This window comes from Musca autumnalis, unplaced genomic scaffold (assembly GCF_047663935.1).
Source record: "Musca autumnalis isolate F117 unplaced genomic scaffold, ASM4766393v1 scaffold_1, whole genome shotgun sequence".
Classification (NCBI taxonomy): Eukaryota; Metazoa; Arthropoda; class Insecta; order Diptera; family Muscidae; genus Musca; species Musca autumnalis.
Genome location: NW_027411644.1, coordinates 216,876,878 through 216,889,706, shown reverse-complemented (window position 1 = coordinate 216,889,706; position 12,829 = coordinate 216,876,878). Strand labels below are relative to the sequence as shown.

The 12,829-nt window shown below is 35.3% G+C and overlaps 1 protein-coding gene across 1 annotated transcript; it reads right to left on the bottom strand.

Annotated features, from left to right (window-relative positions):
* Positions 1–4,520: 4,520 nt before the first annotated feature.
* Smg6 (Smg6 nonsense mediated mRNA decay factor) lies at positions 4,521–11,814 on the bottom strand. The gene is made up of 12 exons (XM_073960174.1): positions 10,809–11,814; positions 9,517–10,029; positions 9,128–9,451; positions 9,000–9,061; positions 8,785–8,930; positions 8,497–8,614; positions 6,704–6,799; positions 6,012–6,639; positions 5,792–5,942; positions 5,467–5,617; positions 5,250–5,386; positions 4,521–5,180 (listed from the first exon to the last, which is right to left on the bottom strand). Exons 1-12 carry the CDS (start codon positions 11,580–11,582, stop codon positions 5,047–5,049), a joined length of 3,234 nt encoding a protein of 1,077 aa, XP_073816275.1. The 5' UTR covers positions 11,583–11,814; the 3' UTR covers positions 4,521–5,046.
* Between the last annotated feature and the right edge of the window lie 1,015 nt (positions 11,815–12,829).

Here is a 12,829-nt window from a genome sequence, read left to right as displayed (position 1 = left end):
ATCATTCTGATCATTTGACTTTCGGTATTCATTCGCCTCAGTACTTCATTATTTGAAATGTGATCTATCCAGGATATCTTTAAGATCCGTCGGAATATCCAAATCTCAAACGAGTGCAGTCTTCTCTCGTCTGCTGCTTTTAGTGTCCATGTTTCTGCCGAGTATAATAGTACTGACCATATGTAGCATTTAACAAATCGTTTTTTTGTTTCCAGGGTTATGTCATGGCTCGTTAATATTTTTCGATACTTAAAAAAAGAGTTTCTTGCCATTTCAATTCGACATTTTATTTCCATTGATGGATCCCAGTTTTCATTAATTTGAACTCCGAGATATTTGAATGTTGAGACTTTTTCTATTGGAGTACCATTGATGCTTAAAAGAGTGTTGGATTCGACGCCTCTTCTACTTATAATCATGAACTTTGTCTTTTTTATATTAATTTTTAAGGCATATGACGTACTTGCATGTTCAAGAGCATCTATTAGTTTTTGTAGTCCTGCGAGGCTGCTTGCAATTAGGGTGGTGTCGTCGTCATAACGAATATTGTTTATAATTGTGTTGTTTATTCTTATTCCGATATTTTTCCCACATATTGACTCCTCAAATATTTTTTGAGAGTACAGATTAAACAGAAGGGGCGATAGTATGCACCACTGCCTTACACCTTTTGAAATTGGAACATTTCCAGTAATTTCACCATCTACTTGAATGTTTGCGGTCTGTTGCCAGTATAGGTTTCTGATGCATTTTATGTCGCTATCCTCTAACCCAATTGAATTCAAAATTTCCATTAATTTGTGGTGGTTGACCGTGTCGAATGCCTTTTCGTAGTCGACAAAACATACGTAGACATCTTTTTGTACATCGCGGCAGTTTTGTATGAGTACATTCAAACTAAGTAGGGCCTCTCGAGTTCCCATGCCTTCCTTGAAACCAAATTGCGTTTTCCCCATATGTGCTTCACATATTGGGTATATGCGCCTATGTATTATCTTTAAAAATATTTTTAGGGCATGACTCATAAGGCTTATTAATCTATAATCTCCTTTTTTCTCCATTCTTTTTCTTAGGAATCATAATAAACGTAGATTTTAGCCAATCTTGAGGGTATTGTCCTGTTTCATAAATTTGGTTGTATAACTTCAACAATAGTTGTGTATTTCTTCCATCTAGTAATTTAAGTAATTCAGATGGGACTTCATCCGGCCCGGTAGCTTTGTTGTTTTTCATTGAATTTATGGCCACATCTTTCTGTAATGCGTCTTCCCCTAAAATTGGCTTCTCCATCTGTGCTATGCATTTCGGTTCTTGCGGTATCTGTGAACAGACTTCTAACATATTTTTCCCAGTGTTGTTTCTTTTCTGCAGTTTCATATATGGCAGTATTATTCTCATCGAAAATAAATGTAGATGATCTTTTTGAATATATTCCAGATGCCTCTTTTAACTTTTTGTGGAGATTGAAGTCGTCATGTAAGATTTGGAGTCTTTCAATTTCCTGGCACTATTTGTTTAATTGCGCGAGTTGCGACTTGTATTTCTTGATTAATTTCCCAATATCTTTCATAGTTTGAATTCTTATGTTTGCTCCTTTCTATGCGAAGTGCGCGTATCTCGTCGGTGATCCATGTGTCCTCTCTTTTAGATGTTGTGGTTCCAAGGATATTGCTGCTTATAGTATTTATGGAATTTTTTACATTGTTCCATAAGGTCTCGACATCTTCTCCATCAATATTTTGTAGTCCTGCATTAAGGTGATCTTTCATGGATTGTTTAGTGGAAGGATCGTTTAATTTTTGAATGTTAACTCTTCGCTTTGGTGTTTTCTTTCGGATAGTAGTTAGCTTTATCTGTAATTTCCCTAACAGAAGATTATGGTCCGAGGGAACATCAGCTCCTGGATACGTAGAACATTTATTTATGCAGGAGGAATATCGCCTATTTATTAAAATGTAATCAATTTGGTTTCTAACAATGTTTCTGTTATTGTCTTGTGGCGATTTCCAGGTGTAAAGTCGTCTTGGATGGAGGCGAAACATAGTATTAGCAACCTTAAAACTGTGTTCTTGACATAATTGTATTAGTCGTTCTCCTCTTTCATTCCGTTGTCCTAAGCCAAATTTTCCGGTGATTCCGGTTGTTTCTTCTTGCCCAACTTTAGCATTAAAATCTCCCTGGATTATTGTAATATCGTGTGGTTTTGTCATCTTTAATAAATTTTCAACGTCGTAATAAAACTTTTCCAATTCATCATTATCGCTATCACTTGTAGGTGCATATACTTGTATTATGTTCATGTTTATTGGTTTTGCAGATATTTTTACCATCATCGCCCTATCAGAAATTGGAACATATCCAGTGACACAGGTCGCTATGTGGCTTTTTACTATAATAGCAACGCCCTTTCTATGAATTCCCTCTCTATTTCAGGAATGATAAATTTTTACGTTCTGGGAAATAAATTCCGCATCCTCCACCCACCACGTTTCACTGATACCCAGTATATCAATTTGTAGTCTTCCCATTTCGCTTATGGTGTTGTCTAGTTTTCCAAGCTCATAAAGACTTCTCACATTCCAAGTTCCTATTCTAAGTCTGGTTTTGGTTTTACCTCCGGGGATTCTTAGCACCCTCTGATTGCCGGAGACTGAGGGCCGTAGGTTATTTTCTGTATTCATTGTAATTGTATGATTTTTCTAGGCATTATACTTCAGTGGTTTGCCGAGGCCTTCTGAAGGGTTTAGAGTTTTCCGTCTCCGTATTCAGCCGCTCCTCCTGGAGTTCAGACGCTGTTTGCTGCCGCCAATCCTTTGGTCAGACGCTGCCATTTTCCATTTTTTTTTCTTTTGGTTCGCCCCGCATATTTTATTTCTGCGGTACCCGCCATATCTGATGAGCGTTCCCCTATCCACCACCTGGGGAGGCGTCCGATGGGAGAGAAAAAAAGGAAGAAAAAAATAACTCCGCACGAAAATATATTTTAATAATTATTGCCAAAAATTTTGAAATTGATTTGTTTTTACTTGCTGTGCTGCGTTAATAGAATCAACTATGACTCTTTTTCTCGTATTTCAAAACATATGGTCTGTTCCAGAACTGCAAAAATCTACTAATGTTTACTACTTTTTTTGTTTTGTTCGATAACATAAAGGAACATTTTTTATCGGTGTAAAACATGTTAGATTCTTGCAGGTTTTTGTATCATATAAGAATATGCAAAATCCGAAGTCGTCCAATGACATATTTTACAGTACATTTTGTATGCTTTTATTAAGCAAACACATGGCGATTATAAATATTTGCAATAATTTTGTCGTGTAGATGTCTTAAAATATGAAATTACATAAAAATATGAAATTTCTTGAAAATTTTTTTTTTTCAAACTCCCACAGTGTTTGCTGGGGAGATTTTTCCCACAAAATTCTCCCACAATTCAAGATAGAGAATGTATATTTTTTTCCCATGGGAACAAATTCCCAATTCGAACTTCATTCAGAATCAGGGGAGATGGGAAATGGGAAAAACTCCCACAAAAAAATTATTCAGAATACGAAAATGTGGGAATGGGAAAAAATTCCCAACTCCCATGCGTTCAGAATAGGGCTGTTAATATTCGATCATTTTACTTTTTCTTTCAAAAACCTATTGATTTTGGTAGGTATACTATGTTTGGACACCATCCGTTCACTCAAAACCGTGGAAAATTAATAGTAAATGGGGTGAACAAACAGCTTGACGCGTGAAGTGAGAGGTGAAGTGTGTCTCAGAACATACCCGAATAATATTTTTCAATAAAAAAATTCAGACACTAGATAAAGATGTGCTCTTTCAGATGAAAAAAATAACTACCAAAAAAGTTTGGTAGTTTTCTTGGAAAAAAATCATGAAAAATTGGCTTTTTGGGCTTTACAAGGGGGCTTTACAAGAAGAGTACGCCCTAGACCGTCCGTAAAATACTCGAAAAATAAGCGTAAATGGGGTGAACAAAATACTTGTGACGTCATGTGAGATGTGAAGTGTGTCTCAGAACATACCCGTACATTTTCGAAGTACTGTACACTTTTTATTCTTTTACTATCATAGGTCGGGGTATATTTCAATCGGCAAACAGGCTGACATTTTCGCACTTGTTGGAATTTTCTTATTGTTGTAGGACTTAGTTCAGTCTAAGCTCATTCTTCTTGGATTGAGGGTGTATTTTAATAATGCGTTTTTCTTAGAACACCGTCCAATTTTAATTGTTCGCGTAGATATTTTTTGAACACTAAAATCGACAAAATAAATAGTTAATCATTGGCTACTAAAGGTAGTAACTATATTTTTAAGCACTTATTAGTCGACTTTTAGTTGCCAAATAGTAACTACCAATATCTGGCGACATGCCATTTCTTAAATATTGGGTCATTAAGAAGTTAGATGAGTTTTTTGATAAATTTGCTTTAATCGCAATAAATGAATAAATAAATAAATAAATTTGCCTTGCTTCAATTACATTGAAAAAATCATAGAGGTATTAATTTTGTTTAAATTATTTATTTTATTGTAAAATATGTAATATTTTCATCCAACACCATTATTACATTTGCGTTTACAAACACTTGTGAAGGAAGGGCACACAAACAGAAATATTTATATTGAGACAAAAACCAACATTAAAAAAAAAACTCCTACAAGACTATCAAAAATTGCTAATTTTTATTTCAAATTTCAATTTGTATTTTATCAAAAGACTCTTTTTCTTCTGCGCACACTTGGTGTAAAAACACTTCATACAAAATTTAATTTTCATCAATCCATCTTTGGATCATTTTGCATCACAAAATATAAATTGTAAAACTACTATAAAAAGAAGATCTTCTTGTGTACTAGATGTGTAAGTATGCTCTTCCATTTGTATACAGCTATAGCTGTATAAGATATATATAAAAAACTATATGAAGAAAAAAATGTTAACACCAATATTTTGGTTGAGATATAAAAATGATCTTGCAACAAATGACAAGTATATAAAGACGACATATTGAAGCACTCGTGTGTTATCCTTTAGTTACAGTCTTTGGCCCATTGTATAAATTCTGGCAATTCACTAACTGTCAAATTACGCGATAATGCTTTTACACGTAAATTGCGATCAGTGGTGATGAGTACCAATTCCGTTTGTATGAAACACTTACCATCTGTAAGGAAAATTGAAGTATGATTTTGTTATGTTTTAAAAAATGGTTAAATATTTCTGATATCTTTACCTTTGATGGTTTCAGTGCTCATTGTTTTTGATAAAGCCACTGCGGTAGCTAAAATTTTATCATCATTTGAAACATGTTCTTCCTCTACTAGAGCAAATAGTGAGGCGTTTATTATAGAGCCTTTGGTAGTGGCACACCTGAAAGAAAGAGGTCAAATGCAATGATTTTAGTTTCTATTGATCCAAATTTTGAGGTAGAATTTTGATAGTGAACTTACTTCACATGACTTTTTGCAGATTTTATAAAATCCAATGACTTTTTGGCTCTGGTTGATACATCGTCGTAGTGATGTATACGATGTTTCTGCATAGTTTCTAAACTGGATTCCACTTTAACACCCTTTGAAAGGCCATCGAGTTCCTTGACCACTGTTTTAAGAAAATAGAAATTCGCATTTGAAAATAAATGGAATGTAATAAGCCTTATTCTGAATGTAAACTCCCGTGAGTATTGTCTATGCCGTTTCTACACTAAAAGATGAGTTAGAAAACTCTCGGAGAATTTACTTTCAGAATGAGGCTGAACAATTCTTATAAACTCACCTGTTAGGGGTACAATTAAAGTATAACGTCTAAACTCGTTGACAATACGCTCAAAATCTTCTAAACAATCGATGAAACAATTTGTATCTGGCAACAAATATTTCGGTCTAACCTCAATGTATAACTTCGTGTCCACAAATTTTAATATTTCCTAAGATATGAAAAAAAAATCAATCTTAATAATGAACTTGTTCCACACAAAATAAATTAACAAACTCACCTCCAATTTATTGCTATACATTTTCTTAACATTTGATTTTGCTTCCAATTCACGTTTCAATTTTGACAACTGTGATAATTGATCATTTTCCGTTTTGGTATTTATGGGACATGCTGTTTTCAAAGGTTTATTGGAATTCTTCATATGCAATGCGTTACCATTGACAACAATATTTTCTGTATTATTTTCCATCTCATCATCAGCATCAACCACATTTGTATCCACCGTAATTTCATTTTCGTCACAGCAGTTTTCATTTGCATCACCAATTGTGTTGTTGACATTAAGTGATTGTGAACTCTGTAAATCATCCAGTGCTTGCCTAATGTCTGAATTTAAAACTTCATTTACAAAATGGGCGGTTTCCACACTTTCCAAACGTTTGCTATGCTCTTTGTAGAAATTTTCAAAATCACCAATAATTTTTAATCTTGCCTTAAGCTGTAAACCTTCGTCGGATATGTTATCATCTTTTGGTTTGGGAATTATGGCTGCTGTTGGTGTAAAACCAGCCAAAAATATATCTTCTTCGAATTTAATCTCCAGACCAGAGGGTAGGGTTAAATTTTCTTCCTTAAGTAATTCGAATAGTTTGTCAAGTTCACGCCAAGAATTGAAATAGATGTGCCTAGAAAATGAGAATATGACATTAATTTATATTATACTGTTAAAAAGGGAATGGCGGGACTTACTCTTCATTCTTAATGGGCTCCCATATGTTTACATGATGTTGTAGCCACAATACATATATTCTATTATACTGGAGAACGGTAGTCAAATCCATAAACCTATACAGAAAAAATAATAATAATGAATGAGTTAATGTTATTTAACATTAATACAATTTATTTATTATAAGAATGTTTATTAATTAGTATGACAAAACCGGACGTATTTTGCAGTACAGTTCAATACCGAAACTACTAGCCTTGTCTATATTCTGTAATTCTGCATTGAAAATTTTGCTCACTGATAACAAAAAGCGCACATATTCTATAGCTGATCTAGAGGTTCTCGTTTGTACCTTTGAATCTCTCTCTAGATGGTAAAGATCTGTCCTGACATGCCTGGATGGGGAAAGTCATTAAACTTTGGCAGTGATGCCACAAGGCAATAATACCAAGCATGTACTGCAACGACATTTTGTTGTTCTGGTGCAACGGTAAAATCTGGCAGGTTTGAATATTGTACAACTGTGTAGGGCTCACATATCCATAACATACGGCCTTCGCATAGCTTGCCGCAGACCGGGCTATTCCTTTGTAAGAGGTCAAAAAGGCTTCTTCGTCAGCACCCCAAGTGCTGCAGTACAGCGACTTGCAAAATTTGTTCCTGCTTCTGATCTTGACGCAAATAGCATTAGCTTGCGCGGACGACCTAACAAAAAATCTATCGAACCTTACTCCATATATCTTGGGGTAAGGTAGTTTGTGGCCGAAATCATGACACCAATGACCAATATGTTCAGGGCTTCGTCCAGGTCGTGAACAGTGGATTTAGCGGTGTATATTTTCATATTCTTCATATGGAAGAAGTACTGCCATTGACGATAAGATCAGGCGCCAAAATGGTACATTACGAACTCTATGTCGTCCGGGTGTGTGAAATTGTAGAAAGGTATAGGTTAAAAAGTTCCAGAGACAACTGACATCCACACATATAGTTGATTATCCAACGTTTTAAACACGGCTGGAGAAAAGTCATCTCTATGTCCTCCAACAGTTTTACCTGGTTGACCGCATCGAAGACCTTCGATAGGTTGAGAGCCACCATGACTGTTCAGTCGGCTGTTCTGGCTCAGTCCTCTACTGATATGTGCTGATATAGCGCATAATACTGCGAAACTGCTTCTCATCACAGAGAGGACTAGTGTCTCTAGATTCTTCGCTACTGGAGACATCAGGGAAATCGGTCTGTACGAGTCGCCTCTGCTTGCATCCTTTCCTGCCTTTAGTAGCAGGACCACACTGTCCACTTTCTAAGCTTCATTTCGCGACATCTGCAAGATGTTCCTCGTAAATTGTGATGGTACCTCATCGGCTTTTCGCCCTATTATTCTCGGGGTGCCTTTAAACTTATGGTTAATATAATACGCGGAACTGTAATGATTCGAGAGAGATTTAACTGTTGTCCCCATTTTACTTAATCCAGTACCAATGCTGCATTGCTTCGGGTGATCTAGCTACTTTTTTTCACAGTTCTGTTATTGTTCTGAACTAGATATGGAATGCATGACTGAATAGCTATTTCTGGGTCTCTGATGGAGGCGGCAAAAGAAAAATGTCTGTGCAGTTTACCCTTAAGGCATTCTTGCCTGCTATCAGTAGCAAAACAAAATATTTCACGACTCTGCCTAAATTCTCAACACCGGTTTCAATCGGTTGCTTATGCATTTCGCGTTTCAATACTTTATATCACCACCATGTATTACCTGGCTATATATATAGTAATTTAGGACATAAAAAATGCTTTCAAATATATTTACTTTTCATCTTCAAATTCCTCAGGATTGTCATTTAAATCGGTCAGTAGGGAATTTGTTTTGCGCAGCAATAGTCCAAAAAATTGATTGCAAAAATTAAATGCATGATAACGTCGAGTGTCTGAAAAGAAAAATGATTCGTTAGTTGTTTGCAAAAGGAAGACAATTGAGAATATTGGGGTTGTTCTGAATGAAAACTCCCCTATAGTTTTGTCTCTCTGCCATTTCAACTTAACGCAGAAAACTCGAGGGCAGTTTTCATTCAGAATATCACCCTACATTTAAATTTACCTTTATTTAAATTATGCTCCATCACAAATATATTTAAGGCCAATATTTTCAATAGTCTTGTTCTTGAAATTCCTAACATGTTATGTTGTAACAAAACATCGAATTGCATTAAAAGTTTACGCTGATGCTCCACAATGGTTTCCATCCTAAAACACAAAGCAAAAACATATAAAATGTCTGGCATTTTACATAAAAACCAACACTTTGGCACTTACCCCACACCATTAAACAACTTTCCAATTATGTATAAATACAGTGATATGATGCGACGTAAAAGCTTAAATGATAAATAAAATACATAATTATATTAAAAAGTTATGTTGGAAAAAAAGCAATAGCTTACCTCCTCCACAGGCATTTCCTTAAAACGTTTCTCTTCACTAACCGCCAGTTTATAATTGCTATTACCATTGATATCGGTGCGATGTAAACGACGCATACCATCTGGATATATCCATACCTCTTTGCGCATCGATTTCGACTGGGAGTTGTTATTGCTGTTATTGTGAAGAAAATTAGCATGTATTGGTGATGATTTCAATTCTGTTTCTTCATATTTTTTGCGTATTTCATCGAATAAAACCAACAGGGATTCCTTTGATGAGTATATGGCATTGGAAGACATAAGGCTACGCATGTGGAAGTAAATTGCATCGAATTTTTTACGCTATAAAGATATTTAACATACATATATTTATTATTGCTTCGGAAACAACAGAAATGATTACTTACATTAAGTATTGCTATTATGGCCAATTGATTGTAGGGTACACCATTTGACGGAACCAAAGCTTGGGCCTTTTGATAGAACTTTTCTGCTGTGCTATAGTCTTGGCCCTGAGAATCCTTGATTTTATAACGCCACAAATCACCTAGACATATTAATATTTTCTGGGCCATAACCTTGGCAATAAACTCCAACTTTTGCTGAGAACGTTGCGATGACGATGATGCTATACCATTGGATGTAAGAAGCTTCTTTTTTGAGAGATATTGCTGTTCCAATTCTTGATAGAGTTGATCATAGAATTTAATTCCATCATCTATTATTGCTCTGATGTATTTTAAAACTTCTTCAGGTTCATGTTGATGTTGTTCCTTCAGATGTTCTCGCATGTTGTAGAAAAGTACTTTCCAAAAGAATGAATCCACTTTTTGTTCACAACAAAATTTGAGATTTTTTAATAGCAGTTGTTGAAAGATATCTTGAAGTTCCATGCGCAAGATATGTAATTTATTCCAGTTCTGTAAGAAAACAAGAATTACAGTGTGGTTAATCATTTATCGTTGTTGAGTACTTAGCCATGGTCAAGGAAGAGAGACCTTTATAGAGAATTAGAAGGAAGTCTTTATAAGGGATAAAAGGAAATCTTTATAGACGTCTAGAAGGAAGTCTTAATAGACTACTAGAAGGAAGTCTTTATAGACGACCAGAAAGGAATATTATACGCCACCAGACGTGAGTTTTTAAAGGGGGTTATTTATATAGAAGTAACTTATTATAGACCAGAAGAGTCTTTATAAAGTACCGGCATTTAATATAAAATCAAACGCGAGTCTCTAGAGATGATAAGAAATTCTTTATAAGTGAACAAAATAAAGTCTTTAACACGATCAGAACAGAGCCTTAATTAATAGGCCACCAAATGCAATCTTTATAGACAGGTTGGACTATTTAACGGCTACCAGAAAAAGTCATTACAGAAAGGAGTTAAAAGCGAGTATTTAAAGACGATTACGATGGCGTAATTCAGAAAGTTGTTTTTGACACGATCAGAAGGGAGTCTATTTATAGATGGCCAGAACGGAGTCTTTATAGACAAGCATGCCATTTTGATAAACAACTGTAAGAAGATCTTTAAAGACCGCCAGAATAGAATATTTGTAGATTAGGTGACCAGAAGGGAGACTTTAAACACAATCAAAGGTAGTCTTCATAGAAAATATGTAAATAGGGGTTATCCAACTTATATCCCAATCTCTAGTGCTATATATGAGTTGGAGCATATGAAAAAAAAAATTACCTCAATAACTTGATTTTGTTGCAATATCTGTTGAAGTGTTTCGAACAATTGAGGCAAACGTTTAGCCCACGTGTCTTCCAAAAGTCCAAACCAATTGGGATGATTAATTCTCTGGACATGTCTCACCGGAGACATTGGCATTATATTTTTAGACATTACCAAGACTTCTTGTCTCGTCTGATGTCTGTTGCGTCGTTCATGGTTGCGCAAACCATTTGCAGTGGATGATGCCGTCGAAGAAGCGGTCACAGTTGACGACGATGCTGCCTCATTCAATTTCTTTACATTTTCAGCATTAAGACGTATCAAACCTGGTATCGATAAAGCTTCTTGTCGATCCACATTTTCTATGGTATGTTTTTGTAGCACTTTCGCCTGCACGCCATTCGTTGTTGGCCCGCTGGTTTCCAAAACGGGTCCTACAACGTTCCCCTTTCGTTTCACATCGGTTTCAGTACTAGTAGTAGGCAAACGCAAAAAATAATCAATAGTTGGAATTTCACCACCATCCATTGGTTTTCTATTATTGGTCGCCACACCTTCTGCTCGTTGCAGATCATGACATCCATCCTCGTTGTTAGTCTTTGTTGTTGTTGGTTCATTATTTTTGTTGCTCCCGCCTTTTTTACTTGTATCTACTAGCACATTGGCACCTCCACTGCTGCTACTTCTGTTGTTCCCTTCACGTATTATGATTTTATCCTGTAGTCGCTTTGGTAAGTTCGCGATAATTATGGAAATATCATTTTGTTCTCGTGTTGCCTTTCGATTCATATTTCAAACACAACGCCATCAACCGCATTTATTTCTTTTTGGATGTTTTGTAATTTGAAAATTACACTCGCGATATTTTGGAAACGATTTGAATAGATTTTCGTTTGGACACATAAAAGCAAAGAAAATAGATAAACCACATAAACCACAAGTCAATGGGTCTTTGACAGCTGGGCAGATGTGTCAAATGAAAAAAGTCGTGTATATGGGCGCAGCTTTATGAAGTACGTACGACTGATTACTGTGGAGACGTATCGTATTGTATTAGCTCTGGCAATTGAATTGGTTATTGAATTCTATGCCCCAGCAAAATGTTCGATGCCAAAGATGACATTCAATCATGGGTGCAAGTGATCTAGCATGTCATCTTTTTAGCATCTTCATCGATGAATTTTATATGAGCGTGGACCCCAAAAGATGACGTTCTTTTCTGGATCCTAAGCATGTCATTTTAACCAATGCGTTGACATGTCATTTCCACCAATGCTTTGGCATGTCATTTCCACCAATGATTTGACATGTCATTTTCACCAATGCTTTGACACATCATGTTCACCCATGCATTGACATGTCATTTTAACCAATGCTTTGGCATGTCATTTTCACCAACCCCTTGGCATGAAATTTTCATGTCTTGTTTGAAAAATGGAAATGCTGTATTGAAATATGGTTTTCATGAAAAACAAAACTCTTTATTAATTCAAACGAATTCATGAAATAGCTACAATTAATTTATCAGTTTAGTTTTTCAAAAGTTTACATCCAAAATTGCAATGCAATCACCACCGCTGCAACGCAAAAGATTACTTCCTCCGTTCTCCGCAACTGATATACTTTCATCTTACAAAAGGTTTTTTAATTATCTTCCCATCACCAGTTCAGATTTCAACATGGACTCCAAATGCACTCCTTTAAGTATTTTTATTTCGTAAATTACTTTTATTTTATAATTTTGTTATTTTATAACAACATTTTGGTAATTTATACTCTTTTGTTTAGTGACGGAAATATGTAGGGATCTACAACCCGGCTTGTTTTATGGATCTCTAAGAACAAAATGTAACGAACGGGGAGGAGAGACTTTTTATGGAAAATACCATTTATGCTTAATTAATTTATTTTTAATTGTTTCTTTCTAAAAGTACTTTTTTCTTTATTTTCAGATTCTTGTTCCTTTTCGTTTCGGACTTTTTTTCAAATTCCAAGAAGCGAGATTTGATTGATTTCATTCTATGTCAGATTTAGAA

What these genes read in the sequence shown, in the direction of transcription:
- Smg6 (XM_073960174.1), bottom strand. Translation starts at nt 11,582, where the DNA reads ATGAATCGAAAGGCAACACGAGAACAAAATGATATTTCCATAATTATC. An exon ending in CCATAATAGCAATACTTAAT is followed by an intron (nt 9,452 to 9,516) that starts GTAAGTAATCAT and finishes ATATCTTTATAG; the next exon opens with CGTAAAAAATTCGATGCAAT. An exon ending in TCTGCAAAAAGTCATGTGAA is followed by an intron (nt 5,387 to 5,466) that starts GTAAGTTCACTA and finishes TCTTTCTTTCAG; the next exon opens with GTGTGCCACTACCAAAGGCT.